This window comes from Podarcis liolepis, assembly GCF_965112155.1.
Source record: "Podarcis liolepis genome assembly, chromosome: 1".
Lineage (NCBI taxonomy): Eukaryota > Metazoa > Chordata > Lepidosauria > Squamata > Lacertidae > Podarcis > Podarcis liolepis.
The window spans coordinates 79,005,517-79,020,222 of record NC_139554.1 but is presented as its reverse complement, the minus strand read 5'-3'; the positions used below and the strand labels follow the sequence as shown (position 1 = coordinate 79,020,222).

The window sequence follows — 14,706 nt, the reverse complement described above, 5'->3', positions numbered from 1 at the left end:
GAAGAGACCCCATATAGCTAATGACTGAAAGGTAACCTACTTAATGGGATTATTAGTGCTCTCTGGCTGTCTTGAGAGAGAAAACATTGAGCAGCATTAAAGTAGAAAAGGAAGTAACAGCAGACATTAGACAAGCTTTGGAAAGTATTAATGATGTGTGTAATTTCACTTTCCTGCTTCTTCACTCCTGAGCATAAATAAATGACTGTAAGTTACAATAATGAGCCCATCAGACTAATCCTGTGTATGAGAATTTACTGCAACACTAAAAGCCTTGTCTTCTAAAATAAACCCCTTTTTATCATGTAAGCTTCCAGTACTATAAAGAGCATTAAGAGGCACAAAGTAGTGAGTGTCTCTCCATGGCAATTCAGATGCAGGTGCCAGGATGTTCCTTCTGCTGAACGTGCTATAATAAAATTCTGTCTGTAGTGGATGGATCCTTTAATAGGAATTGCCATACTAACCCGGACGTGATTAGGACAAACCTCCGCTCCATTCATTCCACACAGACTGGATGTCAAACTCTGAATATTAAACAGCACACTGTTTAATGCCAGGGTCTCACCCACTTGGCATAATAGCTTTAATTCAAATTGGAAAGCAAATGATGTGAAGGCAAAACACCCTGAGATCTATTATATCAGGACAGAAAAGAAAACACTTTTGACATATTTTGCTATAATTCTTAACTTTTTTCTTTTTTAAGGAAGAACCTCAGCTCCTGGAATGTGAGTATGAATAATAACACTTTCCAGTTTGAAACATTTTGACTTTTGTGTAATTTACTCCTGTTGATGAAGTTTTATTCTCAGTAATAGAACTGAGATCTCATTATGTATTTCCAAATATTTTAAAATATTTGTGCCACTAAAATATAGGAAATTATATATTTTTCAAAAAGGACAGCAATAAGATCTAGCAATGTTTATTAGCCTAGTTCCACTACCAGCTGCTTGTACAATAAGGGCTTTCCTTTTCTTTCAAAAAGTTCAACCGAGAAGCATTGCTGCAATTCTTCTAGGTACATTTCTTATCACTGTCCCTATCCACAGATGCTGCTACTGGAAATTCAGAGCAGATGCATGTTCCTTACATCTCTGAAATTAGCATTATCACATATGCAGACAAGCATGATGGTTAACTTTTTATAAGAGGGGTGGCTAACCTGTAGTCCTGCACAAAGTGGTGGACTCCACCTCTCATCAGCCCCAGCCAGCATAGATGATGTGTGTAGGCCGGAGGACCACAGGCTAGCCACCACTGCTTTAAATGTTCCTGTGTCACAATACCCAATTACAAGTTGCTAGGTAGCTAACGTATCTAGTAATAATGATTTACCCTTCTATATTGATAGAACAAAGCATTAGCACTGAGTGTTCGATAATATTGAGGTGATCCACTAAAGTTTAGTGACTCAACAGAGATGTTAACAACGGGTTCAGCACTCCTTTAGTTATAGGTAATGCATGCCAGGTGACTTCCCAAGCCTACACCTGTGCCTCCCAGAATGTATCACTGAAGCAGCAGTAAGCTTAACCTGGTGTCCAAAAGATGTTGATGTCAGCATCAGGTGAACCTCGGGCCACAGCTGGAAAGAATGTCCCCCTTTTTGCCAGCTTCAGAAATTCTCTTAGAGAGGGAGGACCTGGAGAAGGACCTCAAATAATGAACACAAGATGTGAGTATGTTCAAATCTGGAACACCAATATAGGGTTAAGGAAGGATAAAAATCAGCAAGATTGATATTAGAAAAGTAGCAGTATGCATTATATTCTGGAAAAGAACCAACATTATAGAGAATATAGAAAAATTGATAGATTTGTAGTATTGAGGGGAAAAGGTTTCCTTTTGCCTAGTTAGATTTTACTTTTTAAATCTATTATTATAAGAAACAAATAGCATCACAACACATATTCATCATAAACACATCTAAACAACCTAGTCATATATAACAATGCATTATAGCATCAAATCCCACGTGCAGGCAAGAAGAAGGATGTCTATATTGTATTGTTGCGCTTCTCTGATACATCATTGTGGGGACTGTCCATAAAAGTAGTGTCTCCAAACTCCGGAGATATTTTAATACCAAAATAGGTATTAAAAGTAATATCTAGACCAGGGGTCAGCAAACCTTTTTCAGCCGTGGGCCGGTCCACCATCCCTCAGACCATGTGGTGGGCCAGACTATATTTTGAAGGGGGGAAAAAAGAACAAATTCCTATGCCCCACAAATAACGCAGAGATGCATTTTAAATAAAAGCATACATTCTACTCATGTAAAAACACCAGGCAGGCCTCACAAATAATCCAGAGATGCATTTTAAATAAAAGGACACATTCTACTCATGTAAAAACATGCTGATTCCCAGACGGTCCACAGGCCGGATTGAGAAGGTGATTGGGCCACATTCAGCCCCCAGGCCTTAGGTTGTTTACCCCTGAGCTAGACTCTAGTTTTTTGTCATTCAGAAGGCACATTGCCAAATTGAAGTTTTCAAAGTTAATACATTGGGGCCAGGGTGGTGAAGGAAAGAAAGCAAAATGGGAGTTTATGGGAAAGCTGTAGTCTATACATGCATGCTCTTAGAAAAAGAAAAACAATAATGTAACGAGAGGACTTTCAAGGTGTAGTGCCCCACTTCATATTAGCACTGCCTATAATCGCTGAATAATTATGTTTCTTAATATCCTTTTTATTTTATTTTTCAGAACTCGGTACAACTTAACAAAAACATCACACACATTTTACAAAAATAAGAGATCAGTTATAGTTGGCTCCACTTTCAGGACTCAGTTGGAGAGCATCTGTCTTGCATACAGAAGGTCCCAGGTTCAATCTTCATTTAGGGCTGGGGAAAACTCCATGTGTGAAATCCTGGAGAGCTGTTGCCAGTCAGTGTAGACAATACTAAGCTACATGGACCAATTGTCTGACTCAATATAAGGCAGCTTGCTATGTTCTTATGTAAGGCAGCAGTGGAGACCAACTATTGCATGTTGCATTAGTGGCCTATCCAGGATTCTGTTTTTGAAACACATTGTTCCTAAGGTTTCCATGTGGAGTGCAAGACTACCCTGGTTAGTTACATGCTTAATAAAGTTATCTTACATCAGTTAGAAGGTATCCTCATTTTCAGTTTATTTTCAACTCCCCTTATGGCCCGCATTGCACATGGGGTTTTTTATACCAGAGTTATACCCAGCACCCTTTGATACAAAACCTCAAAAGATAGGTCTCTCTATAATCATAAGATTTCTGACTTCTCTGTACAAACTAAAATAAAGCCAGTCCAGTCTTTATGCTTAAAAGTTTTAAAAAGTTTATTGTATAAAATTTCATTTGATAAAAATTACACATTGCACAGTATTTTAGAGTAACTGTGTTTTCTTTAAAAGTACAACTTTAAACAGTATGACACAAGAACAGAAAGCCTAAGGAATTACAAATTGAATTAAGTTCCCTAATTCAATATGTAAGGATTTGTGTTAAAGTAATCTAGAGTCAAAGCTTCATATTGCTATAAGGCACAATTTTAAAGGCATTCCCTGAGCAAGATGCTTCCAGAATTACAGCATTATAGAGATTCTCAAACAGATATGTTTCAGCTAGAATCCAAGTCCCATTGGCTTTCAAGGAATGAACATGTGATTGCTGCTGAAGCTTAACTTGCAATTAAATTTAGAATTTGTCAGAGAAAGGGGGGGAAGGAAAAATATAGGTATTAGGTACATAATAGGAATTTTAACTTTGCATGATCTTTTCAGTAAAAGTACAAATTGCAAAAACGACTTCAGGAGCAAGAGAGCATAACTGCAATCATTGCTATCCACAAAGGATTTTGCTGAGGATAAAAACAGGATAGAAGTGCCCTTTAGCATGTTACATCTTTACATTCTCAGTGCTATGATTTAGTTCCAAGACCAGTAACTTAACAATATATGTAAGATGTAACATTTGGAAACAAGAACAAAAGAGAATCCAAATGTCAAGTTGACAAGTTACATATGAATATCAACATTAATTCAGCGGTTCTACCTAATCCATATAATAAAAGGTGAAGGGACACAAGTCATTTGAACTTACATCTAAAAGACATCCTGAAGCCTTAAGATTTTTTGGATCAGGATTTTTTTTAAATTGTGCTTTATTTCTGTGTATTATTAGATACTTGATTGGAAAGAAGGCACAGGGGGTATGAAACAAAACAGTTTTTGTAGAATACATAACTGTTCAATGAAGCACAGCCTTTGTACCTTTAGTGCTTATGCAGAAAAGTAAAAGTAATTTTCGTCAAGAGCAGCTTTTCTAACACATGTAGCTCTATGATGCAACAGGCTGAAACTGCTAACCGAAGCCCAGTGTTCTGCTGTGTCCAAGAATGATGTATATACACAGTTCTATGAACAGCTGGCCTCTTTAGGATGAGTGAATTAATAAAGGAACTACTGTATATAATCTTTGTAAATGCACACACATTTTTGGATTGGTCAGAAACTGGGCTCTAACAGTACCATGAATTAAGAATCTAAGGAAAAATATACCTATTCTTGTGAAGTTTATGTGTGGGTACATCTGACCCCAACTTATATGTAAAAAAGTTGAGTGAGGTAATACAAACATTGCCACCTTTGAGGGGTTTCATTCATAGTTTCAATGAGGGCAACTATCCTAGTGGCTTGATGGAATGATAGAATCAAGAGTGTTTACAGTATAGGTGAAGGCCTTAAAGTGCTTTTCAGAACTGAATTAAACTTCCCATCAGCTTTATGAGGTAGACAGTTAACTGGGTCCCTTTTTATAAACCAGCACAAAAGAAACTTTTATCAAATGGTGTACCATTAAAAAGCTAAAGGGAGTAATCTCTAAAAGGATGTCAGCAGATAGAGAAATTATGGAATCTTCAAAATAACAGTTCTCTTGAACTTTAAACAGCAGTTTGGAGGCTTTGATGCAAACAAACAAACAAACAAAAAGCCCCTATAAAAATAACTTTGCACATGCGCTGTTCAATTATACAAAGGAAATATATGTTATACAAACAATATATTTCTTTCCACTCAAAGAGCACCATCAAGGTAATGAAGGAAATGAAAAGATATTAATATATATATTCCTATGAGCCATGAGAGTTAAGAGATTTCATGTTGATTTATACTGTGAGTCTGAGACAGCTGTGAGAGTTTCATGGGTGTTAAGCGTCAAATCTGTTATGAGTGGTGGCAGCAGAGCATGGAAGTTTTGGTGTAACCAAAATTATTTTAACCTTATAGCAATAGAGTTATTTTATTGACAGTGCAAACGCTCCTGCTTACTTCTGCCTCATGCTCTGACATGTGACATTTTTCCTACCCTGTAGTCTCCTAGGAACACTTGAATATTCAAAACAATCTTACCATGCAAAGCAATGGCACTGTTTCCTTTCAGTGAAGAGGTAAAATCCAAGAGCAGTAAGCAAAAGATCAAGCGACGCCTGCAGAGTTCAGGTGACATCTTCAAAGCCTACAGCACCATTCTTCTAGATGCTTGGCTTGAGGATTTCTTCTCTTGATCCCAGCACTCTCATATGACGTTTCACTATACTTCTGTGGAGTCATCCATTCTTCTAAAATATATAGAAACAACTATTCTCAATTTCAGTTGGAAGGTGCAGCATTTTAATTGCAAGGGAAAAAATGGCGAAGCTAAAGAAGTGTGGGCTTAACTAACACCTGGAAGGGAAGCCAATGAGGGTCCTTCCTATGCCATTTAAGCATTTAAAATAGAAAGGAGAATACAAGAATATTTACTTTCATGTAAGAGAGCATGAAACCATCTCAGCTGTGGGGATAAAACAGAATTCACTGCCACCTGCTGTATGGAACCACCTTACAAAATGATACATCAAGGATTTATTTGCACATTGAACAAAAATATTCCCACAGGTCACTTCCAGGAGACAAACTGATGTAGGCATGATATACAGCAGAGTGTGTTTGTGTCTTAAGCAGAGGAATCACGTCAGCTGAAGCCCTGGGAGTGATGGGGCTTGATAACATTCCCTTGCTCTCAGCTATGTGACTTTTAAAAGACATCTGAAGGCAGCCCTTCAGGGAAGGGAAGTTTTCAGTATTTGAGGTTGTATTGTGTTTTTACTATTTTTTGCAGGGGCAACCCAATCGGGTGGGTGGCATATTAGATGATGATGATGATGCAAAAAACACAGCAATCACATCCCCTCTGTGAGTGATGGAACATCAAAAAGCTCCATTGTTCCCAGGGAGACTTGCCCTATTCTGTTGAAGAAGACCCACTGTACTGGCCATTCCAGACTCTGAATGGCTGGAAGACTACTTCTGAAACTTTTAAAAAGGGATAGAGGGAACCATATGAAATGAACAGAGGAAGCCAGCCCTGGAGCCCTTGGCTCAGTACTGGGTTCTGCAGCACTGTAGGTTCTATAGTAATTTATTGATCTAATCCAGGTCATGATCTGCTCTGATCAGATTAGGCCAAGGTGGAATCAGAGTTCTGTGGAGTTTTTTCTCCATCCCCATTGTAAATGAATACCCCAATAGGGCTCAACTTGGAAGTACATACAGGCTTAAATTAAACTAAATTTAAATGATAACGGTACAACAAAAAAAGCAAGTAAAATTAAACTCTGCTGCCATAACATCTGCTGTAGTGCTATCCACTTGGGACTATTCCAGGCATCATCATTTTATTTGTATGCTGCCTTTCCATAGTTAAAATCATGCTAAAGGTGGCTTACAGCATGAAATGATTTACATTACAAACATAAAAAGTAATTATAAACAATAAATAAAATGCATCAAAAAGTACACAACCAAACTGAACAATTTCCATATAAATCACAATAAGATCTGAAAATAAATATACCAAAAATATATAAATAACAACAACCCCCCTCCCCAAACAACACCGCAGTTCAAGAGCCTGCTCCCTGTAGCTTTATTGTCCATTGTTTGCCTCTCGAGAGAATTGTACTCGGATAAAACACACACCTGAGTCTTTTCAACAGCCTTTCACGTTTTTGTTGTAGATGCAGGTTCTTAATGCCCCTGGGGACATCAGGCACAAACCAGGCTGCAATCAGTTTGATGCAAAGGGCCACATGCTGCAAAGAGCCAACAGAATCAGATTTTATTCCTTACAGGAGACATACTGCAATCACCATCTAATTTGTTCATTTAAGCAATTTATATGCTGCTTGATTACAATAGTCCCTATGCCATGTAAAAGTAACTCAACAATACAATTGTTGGTCTAGATAATGACCAACAGTAAGCAACCTGCTGTTCTTAACTGCTTCACATTGGTTCTTTTGGACACTTGTGTGTTACACTACATCATGGCAACTAAGCGTCATGGATCGACATTAATCTAAGTCCCTCCACTGACTGTGAAAGGACTGAACAGTCAATTATAAACCCACTATTAGGCCGTGTCCAGAGGAAATCTAAAGCGATGCCCCAATTATCATTCAACACAGACTTTCTGTTTAGTCCTGGGAAAAATAGTCCATGTATAGTTGCCCCTCGCTAACTGGCAGAGTTTCTGTTCCTGGACTCAGAACACACTGAAAGAGATATTTCATCTCCAAAGTTAAGACGGCTTATAATGTCCAGTACCTGGATGGCAAACAACATAGAAACCTTATTTGCATGGACATACAGAGCTCTGTGGACAAAGAGTGAAACACAAAACTTAAAATAATTTAACAGTTCTACAAAATAAAAAGTTTCTCCATTCCCTACTGCCTGCTGCTTTGCCAAGTCCAATATTCTACAGAATGTGATCTGGCTGTTAGCAAGGGAATCATCTCTAAAAGGAACAGAGTATATTTATTTCTTCTCATATATGAAAGCTTTTTCAGAGTGCATTACTTTGAGAATGAGAAGCGTGGTTGGGGATACCCTGGTCATACTTGGCTGAATGTGACCCAAGATTATTCCACAAATGTTGCCCTAAGCTATGATCAATGAAGTTACACTCTTAAGGAGCCTAAATGTAAGTGTTCCTTCACACTCACATTTATGTTCAGCTGAAAACTAACATACTAGAGCTTTTACAACAAAAATACTTACTTCAAACAAGATAAGGAAGGAAAGGCGTGCTGCAAGAATATGCCAAAACTCAACAGTATGGCTGTAGTCCTCATTGTTCCTGTAATCTCGGTACCTACAGGAAGGGCAAAAGCAACACATAAATGCTGCAGTATGTATTGCCTATTACAGAAATCCAGTTATTTGTTTGAAACGTGGTGTTTTTAGTGTCTTCTTTTGACAACAAAGGATTGTGGTTGTCTTTGCTGCAACAGACTAACAGCTAGTGCTTTTTTTCTGAGGATACACAGGGTTATGCATACCTCTAAACATTTTGTGAATCTTTGTACTTTTGTCCATTTACTGTATTTATTTTTCCTGATTTGAACTATAAAATGGTGATTTTCTTGAGTCAAAATGAGAGTACCCCCAAACATATTTTTTTTAGAAAAAAAGCACTGCTAACAGCTATTTCTTTGGATGTTTGCCCAATGTTTGCCCTTATGGGGAATTTACTGATATTTGTTGTTTTTAACTTTTGTAAGCTGCTTTGGGGGCTTTATGAAGCAGAAAAGTGAGGTTAAAAAAAAGTACTGTACAGTTCTCAGAAGCTAAATCAGATGAGAGAACAATAATCAGTACTGTTCAGTCATAAACTAGTACTAAGAGAGTACTGTCCTATCTATCAGATAGTAGGGCATCTAATACTGGGCAATACATGCAAGACTTTGAGATGTTAAAAGCAATCAAATGCTTCTTTCCCTGCTTGCCACTCCTTCTTTCTGTTCCTCCTTCAAGAAAGTCTTGCTGCTACTTATATGAATGGTGATGAAGTCTGTCAGCAAGCAGGGCTCCAACATGTCACTTGAAGTGGAGCCCCTCCCAGTCAATGTAATGATAAAGGACAGGATCAGAAGTAGAGCACTGGCAGGTTGCTTTTCCCAGCTAGCAGGTTCTGTGTTTCTGCCATGTCTACTCTGACACTGCAGTGAATATTGCAGGCAAGCCATGTTCCTCTCTTAAAGTAGAATTCATTTTCCTGCAACCACATCTGGAATTGGATCAGTAAACTGTGACTCCACACAGCATTTGGTTCAAACAGCACTCACTTTTGAGAATTATGTATCTTGGGAAAATATTTGTTGCAAACACACCTCAGGTGATCTATGGCTAATACTGTCTTCCACAAATATAAACCAATATAAAGTGTTGACTTTCAGGATTCAAAAATAAGGCTTTAGTTACTTCCACAAAAATAACAGATTTTCCATCCCCCACCTCCCCTGGTCTTCATACATACACATTTGTGTGACTGCAAAGGGAAAAGAATATAATCTCCAGAGTAGCCCAATGCTAGATTGAGTTTCTCCTCGCACACACACACAAAAGCTCCAACAGATAATATAAACTCTGTTGAAGGGATGGAGGACTGCACCAATAACAATTGGGCTGTGGAAGTTTCATTGCTAAAGCTGAGGGCATGGAAACATCACCATACATTTGCCAGTACCTGCAGTGCGTTATCACATTCCCCATGGGATCTTTACGTTCTGGCAGATTCTCATGGTTCGCAAAGTCCTGGACGTTGAACACCGAAAGACTGTAGTTGACGTAACCTGCCAAACAACTATGGGCAACAACAACAAAAGTGACAATCAGATGGGGTGCAGTAGGGTCCCAGTTAAATTGTGCAGCTTAAAAGACTTTGGCAGGAAAATAAAATAACAAAATGTCAGCAATTGCTTGAAATCTTTGGTTGCTGGGCCTTTTGTTATTCAACTTGTTAGAATTTATTTATTTGTATATATTTTAGCAAATTTTGTTTGACTAGTAAATGTAAATATGGAGAATATTTGTATTCTTAGTGCTAAAGTTTACATATTAAGTAATAAATTGGTGCTTTGTTTATGCACCTTAACTATTTTGTTAACATTTCCAGTTCCTTGTGAAAATGTCTAATTTTGATTTGGTGCCTATCGGAAGAGCTTCATTTTATAAAAATAAAATATTTATTGAGTACCTATCCCTACAAAAAAGCTCTTTTAAGACATTGGATTCTTAGATGTTCTAATGGAGGAGGTACTCTTCTTCAGTGCAATACTTTCTGCCCATAATGCATTCAAGTAATATGATCCAATAAATCGAGTCTAAACATTTATGCAGCCTGTAAAGAAAGGAGGGGGATAAGGTAGGGAAGATGGATACTTAATCCCCCTACAACTCCTGGGTACAAACATCTTGAGTTGCAACAGGATGTTGAATCACCAGGGTAAAAAACTATTCTGCCAGGTGGTATTTCCAGAGCCCCTGTTAATACTCCAACCCAAGCCAGGAGAAACTCAGGGGGTTTCTGGATGGGCATCCTTGGGATTCACAAAAACAAGAGGCAAAAAGTCCACTTTTTGACTTTTGAGCCCCAAGCCCACAAATTGCTCAGTAGCATAGTACCAAGCAGCCAAGTACCAGATTTAGAGCCAAGTTTACTCCAATAAGGTACACCAGGATAAACACAAAGCTTTATTAAGGAGGTTATAAGCACACACATAAGAACTCATTTCCAATAAGAAAGGACAATTAAGAAAAAGGCTAACAGTGTAAGTACACATTTGGGAATTCAAGCACAGAACAGAAAACAACAGAGCTAGCTTGCCTCACCCTAATACCAACCACTGGAGTCATGGACCGCATTAGACCAGCAAGCTGCATCCAGACACATGTGGATGTTGCAATCCACAAACTCCATCAAAATGGGGTGCCAAAATTAAAAAAACAATTTTTATACAAAAAAACCCCTGTATACAGAACAGCAGATACTGCTTAGCCAAGGAACATACTTCTCAGCACTAGAGGGTGTACGTGCTGGTTGGCCATGCAGCCATTAGGTTAATTTTTGAACAGTCACGGTGACCTTGATGCCATCTTACATTAGACACTCACAGGCAGCAAGATGAAACTAATTAATGAAACTTTCTTCCTCGATGAATAGTGTATCCAGAATTCTGAGTAAAATCCCATTTTAAAATGAGCCAAAGAAAGGAGGATTAATTTACACAGCCTATAATTGAATAGTCTTCTATTTTTCTGTAGGGAGGATTCAAGAAACAGAATGAAATATATTGATTTTCTCTTTCTCACACACAGTATTCATAATATATGTTACACTTTTAAAATTGCCTCCTCCCTGCTTATCTCTTTTTGTCGAAAACTAAATTCCTCCTTTGCCTTAACTTTCCCACCCTTTTCTCCCTCCACAACAGTGCATCACATACTTTATGAATGGTCTCGTACAGAAAGACCTTTAGCAACAGAAGCTGCTTGTGTTCCATAACAATAAATTAATCTCTGAAGTAACCCCACAGAGAAAAAATTGTTCTCGAGACATGGTCATATTCAGTATCTCTTATCCTGCTAGCCTTAGCAAACTTTGCTGTTTAGCATTTGTCACGTATAACAAGTGTACACACAATAAGAAACTGACTAACTGAATATATGCTATACTTGAAAGCTACCAAAAGGACTCAAATGACACTCACTCTTTGCCTGTATAATTCTTCTGTATGCAGGGGCTAGATGTGTATTTGTACACCTGCATTGGGATGAAGTCTGAGGTGATGGCAATTACCATACCATTGCCAATGACAGCTAAAATACCAATTGCCTCCAGAATCAGCAACCAGGTACCTGCAACAGGGGAGAAAATAAGAGAAACACATTCCCTCAAGCAGATGGCATTTGCCTCAACTTTAATTAACCCTCCCTCCTCTCCACAATCTAACAATGTAATATCTTTGTCCAGAGGATTGGTCAACTTCTTGCTTTGGACAGGGCCATTTTCCCCCTGAAGGAGCAGATTTGTAGTTTGGAGTTATTCCTGAATTCTTCTCTGTCAGTAGAGGCCTAGGTAACGTCAGTGGCTAGGAGTGCTTTTCATCAAATTTGGCTGGTAAGACAGTTAGGGCCTCCTCTACATTTCTGTCACAGGTTTCTGTACAAGTTACACTGACCCACAGTGATGGTTTCTTAACGTCTTCTTCCCCCTAGAGTTTTGTGGTCCAAGTTTAGCTTGAGCGGCAGAATGCACTTCATCTACCCCAGTGCCCCGGAAACCTGTACATACTCTCCCCCCCCCCCCCGAGTAAGCTCTTAATTCAGCTCCTTCCCTAAATAATCTACCACTTTGAAAAGAGTTAAGTATGACCACTAATAATATTGGGGTAAAATGAAAGCCTCTCCTCAGTGGTCTGAAGTAGAAGCCCCTCTCCTTAATCCTCAGCTTACCAATATCATTTGCTGTCCTGGGAACCATACGCCTCTGCAATCTCACCATCTTGATAGCATCTAGTCGAATTTCGATGAGATTGTTGATAAAGGCCAGGAGTGGAGCAAGGGGAAAGGCAGCCACAAAAATAGTGGTGAAGCTGTACTGGATCACTGAGGATTTAAAAAGAGAACACTGAAAAGAGGCAGCAAACAAAAGGAGAATGCTTAAGTCATTATTACATTTGCTGGGCCAGAGTTTGCACATAGCTTCTAAAACATATAAGTAGATAAGAGACATTTAAGGAAATGGAAATTTCAGAACAGCGAGAATTGGGTGTCCTAAGTATCTTAAAAAGCTAAGAAAAACTACTCAAATCAGCAAAAGTGAATAGAAATATGAAGGATGCTAATAGGCCAGTGTGAGGAATTTTTCAGTGTTTGTTTTTAATTGCATAAACAGTCCTGCTGCAGGCCCTAACATTCTCTTTGTAATCTAGATAGAACAAGCATATTCAGTGAGCTGAAGTTTTGATAGAAGCAGTGTTCATTTTTTGTGCACATACATCCAAACTATCATCTCTATTCAAAGATTTCAGAAACCTGTTTGACCCAAGGCAATAGAGGGAAGGGAAAAAATGACTGTACAACACTCCACTTCAATCTCTTTGAAAACCATCAGCCAATCTAGTTTGGCCAAATACCTAGCTAGCTTACTAATGTAATGGGAGTGCCAATGACAGAATGTTTAGTCTTGTCCCAATTTAGTCTAGCATTTCACTCTTACCCAAATCTTTCAGTTGAATTTCACTTACTCATCTCCAGAAATTCATCAAACAAACTGAAGACATTGACTTCATTAAGGTTATAGTTCCATAGCCATTCCTCCTTGCATGGGTCTCGAGCACTCTCCTCCATATGAACCCTGTTGTTGCTTTTGGGATTTCTGAACAGCAGTTTGTACTTGTAGCGTATCCAGCTGCAGGGGTAAACACAACTTTAAGCGAGATAAAACAAGTTTCTAAGTACAAGACCTGCAAGCTGTCAAAGACCTATAAGAGGACAATAATGTAGTCCATGCTGGAGCTCCCTTTATAACAAGGGGCAAACTTATTGGTACATATTGCCCAAAGTCAGTGCAACAAACAATGTTGCATATGCAAATATTCCCCAAGTCTTCATAGGCAAGTCTTGGCCACACTCCACCCTGCCTTACTCTGGTCCCATATCCTGTTCCTACTTCTTAATTCCCCTAAGTACATGACTGAGTGAAAAATTCCTGTTTCCAGCATGGTAAGCATAGTTCCCTGGGAAGAGGGACTGATTGTTAAGCAGTTCTGGAAATTGTAGCTCTTTGAAGGGGATAAGAATCTCTTAGCATCCTTAAACTACACTTCCCAGGATTCTTTGGGGGAAGACATGACTGTTTAAAGTGGTATGAAACATGGTCTAAGAGAAAATTATATGAAAATGATATACCGATGGTATCTAACACCGAGTAAATTGGCAAAAATGTATAAATCTAAATTAAATAAGTGTTGGAAATGTAAAAAGAAAGGAGGTTCTTTTTATCATATGTCGTGGTCTTGTAGTAAGGTTAAAGCTTACTGGGAAATGATATATAATGAAATGAAAAGTGTTTAAAATAACGTTTGTAAAAAAAAAAAAAGAAGAAGCCTTTCTTTTGGGAATTATAGGGACAGAACTACCTAAACTGTACAGAAACTTATTCATGTATCCTACTACAGTGGCAAAAATGTTACTTGCCCCAAAATGGAAATAAGCAGAAGTTCCAGCAAAGGCAGAATGGATACAAAAACTTATGGAATATGCAGAAATGGCGAAACTTAACGGAAGAATAAGAAATCAAGATAACAAACTTTTAATAAAAGAATGGGAATGGCTTATTGAATATTTACAGATAAATTGTGAACAAATAAGAACATTGGCAGGATTATTGTAATAACCTGCATTTTCATAAGAGTATATATTTAAAGAAGATGAATAAGCTAATTTGGATATGCAGAAGATATTAAAAACAAATTTAAGGAACTGCAGAAAGAGGGGAAAGGAAGTCAAGCTTTGAACTGTCAAAATGATTGTAAAATCAGTGAATTGTATAAACCTGAAAAGTATAAATAAAAAATTAAAATAAATAAAGTGGTATGTAACAGCTTTAAACGTATAATGCCAATATGGCCTATCTGGCTCTTAGGCCTCTCCCCAAGCCACATACAGGTCACACCCTTCTCTAGTCCTGCTCCACACCCTCTTCAAGTGCTTATGTAGGTGGGTGTAGAAATCTGTGACTCTTAGCATCGCACAGCAGGTTATATTCCACTCAAGAGTCAGTCACATCCGCTGCTCTACCACTTTTGCTTCTTTAGCCCCTTCACA

The 14,706-nt window shown here is 38.2% G+C and overlaps 2 protein-coding genes across 4 annotated transcripts in view; both read right to left on the bottom strand.

Moving 5' to 3' along the window:
* The window catches only part of SIGIRR (single Ig and TIR domain containing), a 36,928-nt gene extending 35,501 nt beyond the window's left edge, over positions 1 to 1,427 (bottom strand). Inside the window, exon 1 of the mRNA XM_083480853.1 lies at positions 1,169 to 1,427. The gene's annotated coding sequence lies outside the window, so the exon portion shown is untranslated. The remainder of the gene's footprint in view (positions 1 to 1,168) is intronic.
* Positions 1,428 to 3,309: 1,882 nt separating this feature from the next.
* Positions 3,310 to 14,706, bottom strand: part of ANO9 (anoctamin 9) — a 38,314-nt gene continuing 26,917 nt past the window's right edge. For all 3 annotated transcript variants that reach the window (XM_083480827.1, XM_083480825.1, XM_083480826.1), the window contains 7 exons: positions 13,125 to 13,288; positions 12,331 to 12,483; positions 11,586 to 11,733; positions 9,563 to 9,679; positions 8,095 to 8,188; positions 7,012 to 7,124; positions 3,310 to 5,609 (listed from right to left, as the gene is read on the bottom strand). In XM_083480827.1, coding sequence (XP_083336953.1) covers positions 5,582 to 5,609; positions 7,012 to 7,124; positions 8,095 to 8,188; positions 9,563 to 9,679; positions 11,586 to 11,733; positions 12,331 to 12,483; positions 13,125 to 13,288 — 817 coding nt within the window. In that variant the 3' untranslated portion in view covers positions 3,310 to 5,581. The remainder of the gene's footprint in view (positions 5,610 to 7,011; positions 7,125 to 8,094; positions 8,189 to 9,562; positions 9,680 to 11,585; positions 11,734 to 12,330; positions 12,484 to 13,124; positions 13,289 to 14,706) is intronic.